The sequence below is a fragment of the Pelophylax lessonae genome (assembly GCF_965119305.1).
Source record: "Pelophylax lessonae genome assembly, chromosome: 12".
NCBI lineage: Eukaryota > Metazoa > Chordata > Amphibia > Anura > Ranidae > Pelophylax > Pelophylax lessonae.
In genome coordinates this window covers 129,248,760-129,263,974 of record NC_138779.1, presented here as the reverse complement: position 1 = coordinate 129,263,974, position 15,215 = coordinate 129,248,760, and the positions used below count along the sequence as shown (strand labels likewise).

At 45.3% G+C, this 15,215-nt stretch overlaps 1 protein-coding gene across 12 annotated transcripts in view; it reads right to left on the bottom strand.

Annotated features, from left to right (window-relative positions):
- PHLDB1 (pleckstrin homology like domain family B member 1) overlaps positions 1-15,215 on the bottom strand; it is a 190,443-nt gene that overhangs the window by 3,633 nt on the left and 171,595 nt on the right. For 10 of the 12 annotated variants that reach the window (XM_082273468.1, XM_082273464.1, XM_082273463.1 and 7 more), the window contains 4 exons: positions 13,954-14,100; positions 13,642-13,861; positions 10,986-11,071; positions 5,009-5,038 (listed from right to left, as the gene is read on the bottom strand). In XM_082273468.1, coding sequence (XP_082129594.1) covers positions 5,009-5,038; positions 10,986-11,071; positions 13,642-13,861; positions 13,954-14,100 — 483 coding nt within the window. The remainder of the gene's footprint in view (positions 1-5,008; positions 5,039-10,985; positions 11,072-13,641; positions 13,862-13,953; positions 14,101-15,215) is intronic. The other 2 variants (XM_082273466.1, XM_082273461.1) reach the window with 1 other exon arrangement.

The following is a 15,215-nucleotide window of genomic DNA, read 5'->3' as shown; positions in this document are numbered from 1 at the left end:
GCCCATTCATAAAATGCAGGCTAAGGCAATTCATAAATTAAGCCCGAGGCAGGTATTGGAGTTCTCTCTGCTTAACACAGCAGAGAGAACTCGATTGCTGGAGAGCCAGTCATGTGACCAGGCTCACCTTCTGTCTTTTTTTATTGCAAAATCCATTAAATCATACTGCACACTTTGGGCCCCGGAACCAAAGGAGTGCAATGCACTTTTTTTTTTTTAAGCACATGCCTGCTCTTTATTAATGTTCAGTTTTTTTTCCCTTTAAAGCAGTGGTATGGCTGCATTATGGCCATACTGCTAGTTTTTTTTAAATGGGCTCCTTGGTCTTAGTTGATGTAAGTGCCAAATCTAATAAATTAGGCACCCCAAAAAAACGAATACAGAATGTTACCTGGGGTCCTGTTGTACAGGCTTTGTCTTTCTGGTGCTAAATGCAAACAATTAAAAGCACACCAGAACAACCTACTTGTGGGTAAAGTAGCCCATCATCATGCAATGCCTACTCGCTGCTTTTTCTTTATAATTTGTGTTCCAAGTCTTGTTTTAAATGATGCTGGAAATAAATTTGTTGGTTCCAGTGTCATTTTAAGAGGGACCATGGTGTCAGTAGCTGCTGGGGTTCCCGGAGGTTGTTATTGCTGGAGCAACCCTACTACAGAGCATTCAATACGACCACACTGTAGTACAATGTAATACAATGCTCCAGCATTGGGAATTATTCAATTAAGAAAAAGAAAATCTAAACACACAAATGACCCTTCTGTCCATTAAGCGCCGATTCACATTTCAGCGACGCTACTTCGCACCGCGACCTCGGAGCGGCCGCCACGGACTTCATAACATTGAAGTCTATGGCGGTCGCCTCCGGGTCGCCCCAAAGAAGCTCCGGACCCTTTTTCTAGGTCGGAGCGACTTGTGTCGCTCCTATTAGAACGGGTCCGCAGCTTCCCTATGGGAGGCGACCTGCGGCGACCTGTGAGGCAACCAGGTCGCCTCACAGGTCGCCCTAGTGTGAACCGGCACTAATCCTCAAGTCCAAACAAATATGTTTGATGTTCTAGGAGGACATGTGACTTTATTAGGTGAATGTTAAACACTCAAACAAATGTGTGAAATGTCATTTTTACAATTACAAAATGGGTTAAAATGGGTTAAAATGGCATCATTACTTGTGTGCACTAACCCAACTTGAGATTATCTTAATAGCATAACAAAAATTTACACAATAATATAAAAAAAAAAATTCACAATGTATCACTGAAAGCAAAAAAAAAAAATTTCCAAATTATAAATAATGTGGATTAACTACAAAAAGACAGAAGGTATAGACGTCTATCTCCAACTGAAAAACGGATATGAAATTTCAGGGAGGGAGAAAGCTGTGAGATGGTTGAAGTTGGTATTTGCTAGGACCCCATAATTGGCTGCTCAAGGACAAAGCACTGCACTGGAAGATAGGTTTGCCTCTGACACAATAGTAAATTTCCCCAATGTAATATTATTTCATGCCTATGGGGCCCCTCATAGACAGTTCTATATTTGTACAGAAAAGTCAAAAATAGAAGGAAAACATGAGCAGCTTGATAGTAACGACAACATTAAATAGATAATCAAATATGTTTTATTCCCAGATGAGCTTACAGAAAAAAAGCAACCAGCTATGTATATAGGCTGGGGGGGGGGGGGGGGAAATCTGCCTCTACTCAGATCAGGAAAAATATCTAGAAAGAGGTCGAGCTTTTCAGAAGACAACCTGTGGTTGACCTTGGCTGGATTAACCATTAAGCAAAATAAAGCACAAGCTTGGGAAGGTGCACCGCAGAGTTTTTCAACTAGACAAAGGATAAGTACACTTCAAAACAAAGTGCAGTTATCCTTTTCCCTGAGTCAAACGATCCCACCCTCCCCCTCCACAGATATATACAGTACATACCAAGATCCATCTTGCCATGGCATCCATTGTTTACTTACACCCAACACCACAAGTCCCTCTCTCCTGGCCGCACAGGCACATTACAGCCCTATAGATCTCTAAGGGGCTAGTCTACCTTAGTCTCCCACCTATTTTCTAAATATGAGCATATTAAAAATCCCAACAGAACTATGCAACAAAACAGGTTGCTAAGTACAGAAGAATATTTGTTAAGCCAAAATAGTAGGGATGCACCGAAATTTCGGCCACCAAAATTTTCGGCCGAAAATGGGCCTATCCCATTTTGGCCGAAAATGGGTTAAAAATGCCGAAATTAATGGCCGCCGTGAGGAAGGAGGAGGGCGCAGCGCAGGTTTGAAAAGAAGCGCCTCTGGCCGGCAGCCCGCCTCTCAATGATGTCCCTACTACTGCAATCTGTGCATGAATGAAGTAACAGAACGGGCGGGAGGGCGGGCGAGCGGCCGCTAATAGATATAACTATGTGAGCCCTTGACTTCACTTCCCTGTCAGCGGCACGATGTCCATGAATGAACTGACACTCCGGGCGGGGGGAGCGGCCGCTAATAACTATAACTATGTGAGAGCTTCACTTCCCTGTCATGCGGGTATCTCTTCTGACAGGGAAGTGAAGCTCTCACATAGTTATAGTTATTAGCGGCCGCTCCCCCCGCCCGGAGTGTCACTCCATTCATGCACAGATCGTAGTAGTAGTGACATCACCGGGAGGCGCTTCTTTTGAATAATGGACACCGGAGGAGCTGAGTGAGTAGGAGAGGGATGCTGAGGATGGGGGGGAGCTGAGGCAGCTTACCATTGGTATTAGTAATATGCAGCATGAGGGGGTTAATGTATTGTCTCTGCTGGTCACTGCTGCATTAGTGACCAACCAGTGGCAGTTAATTAACCCCTTTGTGCTGCATTAGTGCAACCAGTATCAGTGCAACCAGTGTTAATTAACACTGATACTGGTTGCACTAATGCAGCACAAAGAGGTTAATTAACTGCCACTGGTTGGTCGCTAATGCAGCAGTGACAATATATTAACCCCCTCATGCTGCATAATACAAATACCATTGGTAATTAAATTAACCACTTGCCAACCCGTCACAGTACATATACTGTGACAGGGTGACAGCGACAGGTGTACGTCGCTGCCTGTTTTTGGTCTATGCCCCTGTTCTATCTAATTTAAAATTATTTGGGGGAAAAAGTCATTTTCGGTTTCGGTTTTCGGCCAAGGGCATCCTGCATTTTCAGTTTCGGCCCAAAATTTTCATTTCGGTGCATCCCTCCAAATTAGTTTTGAGGACTTCAAAGAAATGTCAATCAAACCTCTAGGAGAAAACTTTTTAATATAAAAAAATATTAAGGCCCAATGCGTATGTTTTCTATTTTTCGATGTAGATCCCATATATCTGTTATATGACAGGTTAAGAAATCAAAAAAAAAAATGTGAAAGAAAAAAAAAAATAAAAATTGGGGGAATGTATGAATCGAATCGATTGACTGTTGATAGAAATCCCAGAATGCATTTGCGCTGCACTGCGCTACGCTGCAAGGACCTTACGTTGGCTCACTGCAACAAGGAACAGAGTCTGACTTATGAGACCCAGATTCAATTCAAGTATACCATAACTGCCCTAATTACATCATCCAAAGAATTTAGGACAACTCCAACATGAAAGAACTGGGTTAGGACAAACCAATGGAAGTGCATTGTCTTACCTAAAGTGGTTGTAGACCTTTAAAATAACAAAACATGTCTATACTTACCTGCTCTGTGCAATGGTTTTGCACAGAGCAGCCCCAATCCTCTTCTTCTGGGGTCCCCCCTGCCGGCGCTTCAGGCTCCTCCTCCTCATCGAGTGCCCCCACAGAAAATCGCTTTCCCCTGTGGGCTCCCCCCCCCCCCCCCCCCCCACTGCTCCAGTGTCACAGGATTTGATTGACAGCAGCGGGAGCACAGACAGTTTTTCACCTTAATGCATAGAATACAAACACTTTAACCATTTGAGTACCAGCCTGTATTACCGTTTCATTAACATTTTTCAGTGCTATAATACTTTGACTGACACTTACTTCATCAAGCAACACCCAAAATGCATTCTATAGCATTTCTTGAGGCAGACAGAACTTTAGTTTGGTGGTATATTTAATAACCACTGTTTCTTTTTTATATATCTTTAGAATATGTAATCAAAAAAACAAAACAAAAAAACTCCCACTTACTTTCTAAAATTTAAGGACAGTGCACCCCTCCCAAAAAAAAAAAAAAAAAAAAAGAACTCTTTTTGAAAAGTAGACACCCTAAGGTGATCTAATTTTTTTCCATTTTGTGGAAAGAAACATGCTGGAACTGAAGGGGTTACGACATGGAGTTTGCAACTATGTCTAAGGTTTTAGCAAAGTCTAAAATCTACGACCACAGCCACCCATCTGTCCAAGTTATTGCAATTTTCCTCATCAAAAAAAGTGTCTGATTACATCTGACCTTCAGAACTCATTAGTTATATTATTATTTTCCATATTCCCTAAAATGTAAACTAGAAATAACTGAGCAGAGTGTTCTGAGGACTTGTGGGTGGAAGCCATCTGGTCTAGATCCTTTCTACCTATGTATTTTGTCATTTCTAGTTGGTGCTTCCATAAACTGGTCTTTTATTGTCATAACAAAACAGAAGTTATTCATACCCTAAGGATTTCCAAGTCGATAAATAGGCAAATAATACAATAATACATCAAAATGTTTTCACTCTTTAAATGCACTGTAGTTTCCCTTTATATTTAAGTATTAAGACATTTCAAGTTTACTTGTGCGTAACAACAAGACCACTTTATTGTTGTTAACAATCAATGTTATTTAGAAATTAAACATGCGGTTAATTGTAACACACCAAAACAAGAATGTTGTTTAATCACTTTTCAAAGTACTTAAATGCTGCATAAATATGTCCTCGTTAGCTTTAAAAGTACATAAAACATCAATGAACTCCAATGTGTTATTTCTACATTATTAATTTAAAAAGGGATAAGAAGAACAAATTTGGAGAGCAGTTTTGCGTGCAGTGTACATACAGAAGCCAGACTGAGGTTAAATATTCCTTTCTGTGGGGAAAAAAAAAAACAGTTGACTAAGACTAAAAAGGATAGTAAGATGTACTGCAGGTTAATCTTGGAAAAAATTGGATTTTTGACTTACCGACTTGACAATTTCTCTGATGTTCATTGACGGACACAGCTCCTGATCTTTTTAACCATTGGGTTATACTGCCCCCTACAGGAGTAGAACACTAGGGAGAAAAAAAGTCTGGCTATGCCTATGGGCAGTCCCAGGGGGTATACTCTCTCTGTCTGCTATAGGTACTCAGTTTGGTTACAAGCAGTGTCAGAAGAATTACAACTCCACAGAGGGGTGGGTGCTGTGTCCTTCAATGAACATCAGGGAAATGGATTTTACGGTAAGTCAAAAATCCCATTTTCTCTTTCGTTCATTGACGGACACAGCTCCTGATCTTCTTAACCATTGGGATGTCCCAAAAGCAGTGTTAACTGTGAGGGGTGGGAACAGCAAAAAATACCCAAGGCTACACAGTAGCCAATCAGGCAATAGGAGCTTAACCAAAACAACTGGGGCCCACCTGAAAAGAACAATACACCCTGAAAGAGGACCAGGTCCTCTAAACAGCAGCCTGCAAAACTTTGCGGCCAAAGGAAGCATCCACAGATGCCAACACATCCACTTTATAGAACTTTGTGAAAGTGTGCACTGACAACCAGGTGGCCGCCTTGCAAACCTGCGTCACTGACACCTGATGACAGAAGGCCCAGGAGGCACTCACCGCCCGAGTAGAGTGTTCCTTGATAGGGAAAGGAGGAACCTGACCCCTGATGGAATAGGCCTGAATCACGGTCTGTCTGATCCATCTGGAAATGGTCGCAGAGGAACCGGACAACCCTTAACGAGGCCCACCCGTGAGCACAAATAGTGAGTCTGACTTCCTAAAAGGACTCCGTAGCTGCCAGGTACACCCTAATTGCCCGGATCACATCCAAGGCATGCAAAGCAATTTCCTTCAGATGTTTTGAACTGGGACAGGGAAGGCAACACAATGTCTTCATTCAAATGAAAATCAGAGACAGCATGAGGAAGAAATGACAGATAGATGCGAAGAACCCCCTTATCACTGTGAACCACCAAGTAAGGTGAACGACAGGATAACGCCGCCAATTCCGACACCTTGCCCGCAGAGGTGAAAGCCACCAAAAAGGCTACCTTACCTTCTAGGACAGCGTAAGCAGGGGAATCTCCCAAAGATTCTCAAAATGGAGGACAGAGCACCAAATTGAGGCAACAGAGACCGCACTGGAGGGGTCAAGGGCGCGTAACTCCCTGAAGAAAAGTATACACCAGGGAGTATGTGGCCAAGGGCCATTGAAAGAAGACTGCTAAGGCCGACACCTGACCCTTGATAGTACTCAAGGCCAGTTTCTGCTCAACCCCCCGTTGAAAGAAGGTCAAGATCCGAGCCACCAAAAAAAAAAAAGCGAAGATGAACCCCAAGAGACTCACATCACGCAATGTACATCTTCCACGTATGATGGTAGACCTTCCTAGAAGTAGATTTCCTAGCTTTTAACAGTGTTGGAATCACCGACTCAGACAAACCTCTATCCATCAGCACCTGGCATTTAACAGCCAATTCGTCAAAGCCAGCGACTGTAAAGCAGGATGGAAGATTGGTCCTTGAGATAGCAGATCCTCCTTCAGAGGAAGCTTCCAAGGGACGTCGGCGACCAGCCGCACCAGATCGGCGTACCAAGCCTGGTGGGGCCACTAAGATGACCAGAATTCCTTCTGCCTGGGTCATAGAACTCTTGGCAGGAGCTTGAGAGGAGGGAAGACGTAAATTAGACGATACTGACCCCACGGGGCCACCAGCGCACCTGTGGCATCCGACAGAGGATCCCGAGACTGAGACAAAAAACCTCTGCACCTGTCTGTTGAGCCGGGATGCCAACGGATCCACCTCGGGGATGCCACACCGGAGACACAACTGATGAAACACCTCCGGATAAAGGGACCACTCCCCTTGGTCCAACGTCTGCTGACTTAGGTAGTCCGCCTGCCAGTTTTCCACCCTGGGAAAGTGTACGGTGGAGAGGGCTGGAACGAACCGTTCTGCCCACCTTTAGAATGCCGGCTACCTCCAGAGCTGCCAGGACACTTCTTGTGCCCCCCTGGTGATTGACATAAGCCATGGCTGTGGCATTGTCCGATTGAATGAGCACTGGACATCCCTGAAGACGATCCATCCAATGTTCCAGGCACAGTCTGATCGCTCATAGTTCCAGGACATTGATCAGTAGTCTGGACTCCACCAGTGTCCAGATCCCATGAGCAGAATTTTTGCAGAGGACGCCTCCCCAGCTGGACAGGCTGGCATCCGTGGTGACCACTGTCCAATACAAGAGGAGGAAGGACTTTCCCAGCCGAAGCACGAAGCTACCATATCAGGGACTCTTTCGTTTCCCGGCTCAGCCGGATCTGGAAGTCCAGAGACTGCGGATTCTTGTCCCATTTAGCCAGAATCTACCTTTGCAGGGACCTTGTATGAAACTGTGCAAACTGAACCACCTCGAAGGTAGACACCATCAGGCCCAGCAACCACATGCAAGTCCAGAGGGATGACCATCTGCTGGACAGTAGGAGATGAATTTCAGCCTGCAGTTTCTGGATTTTTTCCACAGGAAGGAGCACTCTGGCTAAGGCCAAGTCAAGAGTCAGACCCAGATAGTCCAGCTTTGTGGACGGAACCAAAGCAGACTTCTGAAAATTCAGAATCCAGCCAAACTCCCTCAAGCTCGTTTGGTTATTTCTAGGATTTCCACCAGAGCAGTAGGAGAGGCCACTCGCAGAAGGGGGTCGTCCAAGTAGTCCAGTACCGCGATCCCCATTGGCGTAAAAATGCTAGCACCGGGGCCAACACTTTAGTGAACACCCGAGGAGCAGAGGTGACACCAAAGGGTAAGCGCCACAAACTGATAATGCTCCTCTGCCACTGCAAAGCGGAGGAAGCGCTGGAGACCGACACTTATTGGAATGTGAAGGTAAGTGTCCTTGATGTAGATGGAGGCAAGAAAATCCACTGTGCGAATAGACTCCATTCTGAACTTCTGCACCTGCACAAAGCAGTTCAGTACCTTGAGGTCCAGAATTGGACTCACCTTGACTTCCTTCCTGGGGACTGTAAACAGGTTTATCAGGACCCACTTGTCTTGTACCAGGGGAGTCCACAGGTCCGGGAACCAGCGAAGACAACCCCCCCCACCCCAGATATGGGTAAGGGCGCACCTTCATGCTGAATGGGCCTCGTCTGCGGGTCTGGAGAAGCCCACTCTTGACTTGCCAGACCAAGTTCGTTTGGATCCTTCAGAGGAGGCCCAGAAGGGCTCCAATCCCTTGTCAGTCGACCCTGAGGAACGAAAAAACTTCTTATGAGCCGAGAAGGAGGACCCACGTATAAGATGAGGGTGCTTGCCCTTAGTAGCCTGCAGAAGAAAGGTACTCTTTCCCCCTGTGAGACCTTTAATGATGTCATCCAGGGTAGCTCCAAACAGACGATCTTGAAAAGGGAAGATCAGTCAAGGCCTTCTTAGAAGTCTGGTCAGAAGACCAGCATTTTAGCCAAAAGACATGCTGAAGAACCACTGCCGAAACAGAGAGCCGAGCCACTAAGGGAGCCACATCCAAAGAGGCATCACAGATAAACTGCAGCCCCTGGACCAGCTGGTCCACCAGCTCAGCAAAGGCAGGGGGAGCTACTCCCTCTCCAGGTCACGGTTCAAAAGCCTAGCCCATTAGGTCAGAGTCTGCGACACCAGGGCAATGGTGAATATCAGCCTCAGTTTTGAACCAGCCAGGGTGTACATATTGCGGGCCATAGCCTCCGCCTTCCTGTCAGCCCAGTCCTTAAAGCCTGGGGACTCAAACCGGAATCATGGTTGCCTTGTTTAATCTAGAAACCGGAGGGTCCACCACCGGTGGAACAGTCCACTTCTTAAGAAGGGACTCCTCATAGGGGTATCACCTAGCAAAATCGCTTAGGTACCCCAAGGGAAGGCTTTGGTCGCCCCCACTCTTTAGTGAAAATTTAGTCAAAATAGGAGGGGAAAGAGAACACCTTTTCCACTCTGAAAGGCTTGTGAGTGCCAAAAAAGAACCTGCGCCACAGTTGCAGCTGCATCCTCCATCTTTAAGGTCTCACGCACAACTACAATCAGTGCGTCCACCAGCGCCTTTTCGTATGCGGTTGCAGAAGTGGAGGAATCCTCCTCACTATCTAAGGATTCAGGGCACGTGGTTGCAGACCCAACGGGTTGACCCACGTCGGCGGCAGCCGAATAAGATTCAGGATCTGATGAGGCAGGGGTGCTTTTTGCCAGCCTGTCGCCCAAAAGGAACCTCCACCCGGAACACAAAGAACTCCAGGACCGCCGTTAGTGCAGCGATGGATGGATGGGACCCGGAGAGCACCAGAGCCTCAGAAAGGGGATCAGGTAGGGAGATGTGCTCCAAAGTCTTAATGAGTCACCAGAGGGGCCCCACAAAAAAGTGCAAAACACTGCTAAGGGACAACCCCAACTGCTCTGGCAGCCCACCCGGTTGCCAGTCACAGAGCGCCAATCGATCCTCAGCAGAAAGGGAGAGGACCCCACCAGACTCACCACCCAGCAGCCACCAGCGACGATCAGGAAATTAAACGATCCAGGAGTCAGCACCAGGGGATGAGGAGGGGCTCCCACCACCGAAAACACCACCCAGCAGGCTCCACAGACCTGGCTGCCGCTGTTTTCTATGGCAAACCACAGCAAAATGGCCGCTAGACTACATTAACAAGGCCGCCAACAAAATGGCGGCACCCCAAGGCTCCCGAGGACCCTGAAGGGATCCCTAGGCCTTAAGGACAGGCCCGGGCCATACAGAGGGCCCTGGCAGGGGCCCAACAAGGTATAACCGCCCCCCCCCGCACAACTCAACATCCGGTCGCCAGCGGAGCACCCCCCTCTGCCCCCATCACCAGCATAGTGCCCTGCCCCCACCCCAGGAGTTGGACCAGACCACCAACACAGCCCCAGCATAAGTGGAGGGGGGTTGAGGAGGGAACAGATGAGGGGGGGTGCCTGATAGGAAGGAGGGGAACCCAGGGGTCTGACTGTCCCATGGAGGGGCCCACGTCCACCCTAAAACCCTCCAGGGGGAGAGGGGGGACAGCTACTCACCATACCAGGAACCAGGCGGGCACCACCCTAGAGAGAACCCCTCGCCAAATGGGGGGGGCTGTCGGCCAGGAGGAACACTGCGACTCGGGCAGAGACCTGGTTGTATGTGACCTTGCGATGCGTTTAACTCGCTGGCCAGCCGTCGTCTGCTGGGGCTATGTCGCTGCTGACCTATCGCGGAGCTGAGGTCTGCGCAAATTTGCCAGAGATCCCAGCAAGGGACTAGGTCTTTACTCCTGACTAGGCAGAAAAAAAAAAAAGAGTACCTATAGCACCCCCCTGACTGCCCTTAGGCGTAGCCAGGCTTTTTTTCTGCCTAGTGTCCTACTCCTGTAGGGGGCAGTATAACCCAATAGTTAAGAAGATCAGGAGCTGTGACCATCAATGAACAAAAGAGAAAATAACAATTATTGGAAAGAAGATATACAGTACTACACGTTAATGAAAGGAGAAAAAAACATGGGTGGTTAAGGGTTGGCCATACTTGTTCCAGCAATAAATTTGAAATTTGTCATATCTTTTACTGCCCACTGCTCTTGGCATAAGAACTGGCATACTATGGCCCACCAAACTCCTTGAGGAACATTTATCAAAATTGTAGCAGACAGAATCTGGAAAAGCTGTGCATGTCAGCCAATCAGCTTCCATCTTCAGCTTGTTTAGTTAAGCTTTGAAAATGAAAGGTGGACGCTGATTGGTTGCCATGCACAACTGCTCCATATTGTGGCTGATACAATTTGGATTAGTTCCCCTCATTATAATATAATCTCACCTTTGCTGCATTCCTCAGGTGATCATAGTACACTTCCTCTATTGCCTGGAAATAGATTACACCTTTCAGCTTTGCTTCATGTTTGTCTGTACAAAAAAACAGAAAAAATTAACACAAGTAAATCAAATGACACCTTAGCACAACTCTCCTAGATTTGATAACTTTACAAAACTAAAGTGTTCAGAAAACCCAGGACCCTGCATTCGTTGTATTCGTCTCCCACAGTACACAGAACATGGAAATGCAATTATTTTAGTAAATATAAGCTGCTAAATACCTTTTCTCATCAGCAGTAAACAGCAACCCTGTGACTGCTATAAGTTCCTGGTGAAGCTTGTAGGAGGATTTTTCATACTGCTTTAGGCTGTTCTATTAGGATCCCTGACCCCTGATCCTCTGAATGGACAGTATTAATTGGCTCTGTGGTGATCACATGCACCCTCCCAAGAAAAAAAAAAAAAAAACTCTCTAGCGCAACACACTAAACTGAACATGCCTGACTCCAAAGGCTCTGTCTTATCCAGACATGTTCTAGAGTCAGTGGAAGAGGAGGATCTGTGCATACAATATCAAGCAGCCTTTTTACACAATTCAAAGGATTAACCCCTTAGGTTTCACAGTGAGTATAACAAGCATGTTTTACTGAATATAAAGACTGATTTTACTGTACTTCTCCTAGGGATTACAGGAGTGCAGTCCATTCTGCAATCCTGTGACCCGTTTTCAGCTAACAGTGAGCTGAAGCCAGCTGTCGGCTGACATCACAGAGCCGGTCCAGGCTTGGGCAACATTGCATCAATAAAGTTGGGATCCGCCCACAACCCTGGACCGGCACCTGGCTCAGCCTATCAGCAAGCTGGCCGAAACCCTGAGCTAGCCGCTCCTGCCCCTCAACAGCCCAGCGCTCCAGTGAGTGGGGGGGTGGGGGGTGGATGAGCAGACAGCGGTGACTGACAGTCACCAGCTCTCTGCTCACGGAGCTCAGCGGTCTTTGGTCACTCAGTTCTCAGTCTTAGAGCCAGCGGGGGACAGATGCAGCATCGAAGATGCATCCACCTAGGTATGATTTTCAAGAAAAAAAAAAAAAAGTATAAACCCAACTTCTCTTTTCACAGTTTTTACAGTACAAACAAGTGCATTATAAAGTGCATCCTTTGAAAAAGCAAAACCTATAGAGCAACATAAACATTTATGTAAACTACAACAACGTAATTATTAAAAAAAAAATGGTTAACCAAATAATAGACAGAATCACGACTCAAAAACATACAACTGCTTATTGTAGACAAAATGTAGCATAAGAAAGGGAGGGATCCGAATGTAGCAGTGAGGTGCAATTGTTAAAATCACTTGCATATAAAAAAAATTGTATCGCTCTCAAACATCTGACCGTATATTGTATATGACTGCATAACCAGCTTTACAGTGAAAAACAAATTGTAAATTCAAAAATAGGAAAAAAATTGGTAAATGATTGTTTTCACAGGTCATGGCATAACACAAATATGTATCAATATGACAAAGTGCTAACAAAATATATTTGTATATACTTTAGAAAAAACTGTCCCATAGAGCTCCAGGGGGATTCCAATATATAGATAGAACACGAGGAAAGCAAAAACACCACTTTTAAAAGATCCTCTGCACACAGAAGTCCACTGGTTCTCTTAGGCATCCAGCCGGTGGGGGGCCTTACACAAAAAAAAAAAACACAAAGGGTTAGGGGCATCAGATGAAAATAACAGACACTCATTTCAGTTCTAGGAGTGCTGTAAGTGTCTATCATTTTCATTTGATGCCCCTAACCCACATGTGTCAAACACAAGGCCTGTGTGCTGAATCTGGCCGGCCAGTCCACTTAATGGGACCCTCGCATCCAGGGCTTTTTTTTCCAGCCAGCGGTGGCGGAACCCTGCACACTCTGTATAGCACACCCCTAAACCCTGCACTCTTTATGTAGTGCACCCCTCAGCCCTACACTCTGTACATAGCACACCACTGAACCCTGCACATAACACACCACTGAACTCTGCACATCATGTATCCCTGAACTCTGCACTCTGTACATAGAGCATCCCTGAACTCCACGCATAGGGCACTCTTGTTCTTTATTGCCCCTTTAAGACCCTTCCACTGTTACTGCAACTGGGCTACTCCCACTGTTCGATGGGTTCAGCAGGGGCGGGGGTAGGGGGGGGCATGGTTGAGATCCTGCACCTATTCTATGGGAAAAAAAAGTTCTGGATAAATGTATATAGTTTTACAGATACAACCACAATCCTGATGCAGCCCATGATTAACGGAGTTTGACACCCTGCCTTCAACCCTCCTGTTTTTTTGTGTAGGGCTCCCCACAGGCCATATTTATATTTCTTTTTGGAGAAATTAAGTTTATGTCTATATAGGTTATGCCATGACTTGTGAAAAGGATTCTGTATTTACTTTTTTTTTTGGATATATCTATTTCAAACAGACAATTTGACCATGTTGAATATCTTCAACAATAACCCAATCCTGAAAAAAAAAAAAAAAAAGAACGCAAAACGAGTTGATGTTGGTTTTGCATTACATACAGCTATAGAAGACTGGTTACGCATACATAAATATGGTCAGCCAATGAAGCATTCTATTTTCAACAGAACATACATTTGCTTACCAACATAATAGGATAGAGTGCGTTTCATACGATCAAAGACAAACCAGCGCTTTTTCCAAGACTTAATTTTACCACCCATTTTTGTTAGAAAGCCGCGACACATCTTTTCATTTATTATTACATGAGAACATGCATCCACAACATGACCAGAGGTCTCAATATGGGTACGGAGGTCAAAATCTTCTTTCCGAATAGGCAAATAACGAGTAAGAGGACGAGCCTAAAGAAGGAAAGAAGTACATTATTAAATGAATATATTAAAAAACACAATCCATACACAGAGTAATACATAAATCTGAATGCAGAACTAACCTGGGAAAAATGTTTTTCTCTCATTTTAACCTCTTTATCTACAAGCCTTTGCCTGTGAGCAGTCTCATCCTGCAGACGTCGCTCTAGTTCTTCTCTCCTCCTTCTTTCATCTTCCAATGCTCTTCTGCGTGCTTCAACTTCACGTTCCTACAAGTGAGTCACACAAAGCTTTGGCATCACCATCACTTTCACAGTCAACAAACAAACATAAATATAAATTCCCAAAATACATTTCTTTATAACCACAAAAAGTGGTATAAGAATAGTTAGATTATTAAAGTGTGTCCAAACTCCAAACCCAAGAAAAAAAAAATGTAATATATTGCAGCTTACTAGTCATTAGATGTGGTTGTTGCATTAGTTGTTTTCTCTTCATTTTCAACTAACGATCCTGACATTCACATGCTAATTGTCCTAGGGTGACAATGGTCACTCACTGTTCTGTATATATGAAGGTGCAGTGGTGTCACCCTAGGACAGGAAGTGTATCAAACTACCAAACTTTTTCTTCTTTCCTCAACTGTATGTATGTAGTTCTAACTCGCTTAACAATGTTTGAGATAACACTATAGCGTGCACAGTACAGCCTTGGATTTCAGGCAGAAACAGGTATTTTTTGCACTTATCAAGAAGATATAACCAAATGTCTTCAAGAATATATTTACTAAACCAAAAGGGAGCAAAAAAGATAAGTTTGTTAGGGTTTACATACACTTTAAATCTTTGACTAGTTTAATATGATTGTAAAGTGTTGTTGTTCACCTTAATGCATTCTGTGCATCAAGGTGAAAAACCTTCTTTGCGGCAGTTGCCCCCAGACCCCCCCCCCCCTTTCTTACTTGAGCCTGATCCGATCCAGAGATGAGCAGGAGCCCAGCGGCTCCAGCCGCTGTCTCTCTCCTCATCGGACAGATTGATAGCAGCAGGAGCCATTGGCTCCCGATGCTTTCAATCAAATTCAGTGACACAGCAGCAGGGCATAGGAGCGTGCTCACACGGGTGCCCCCATGTAAAGCGGTTCTCCGTGAGGGCACCCAATGAAGGGGAGGAGCCAGGAGCGCCAATGAGGCACCCCAGAAAAGGAGGAACGGGGCTGCTCTGTGCAAAACACCAGCACAGAGCACGTAAGTATACCATGTTTGTTTTATTAGAAAGAAACAAACCTTTACAAGCCCTTTAAATATGTACTAACACATTAGGGTACACTGGGGAACAATAGCAGCTCATAACCAGTGCCATCTTAAGAGCATTGAAGGCCCCCG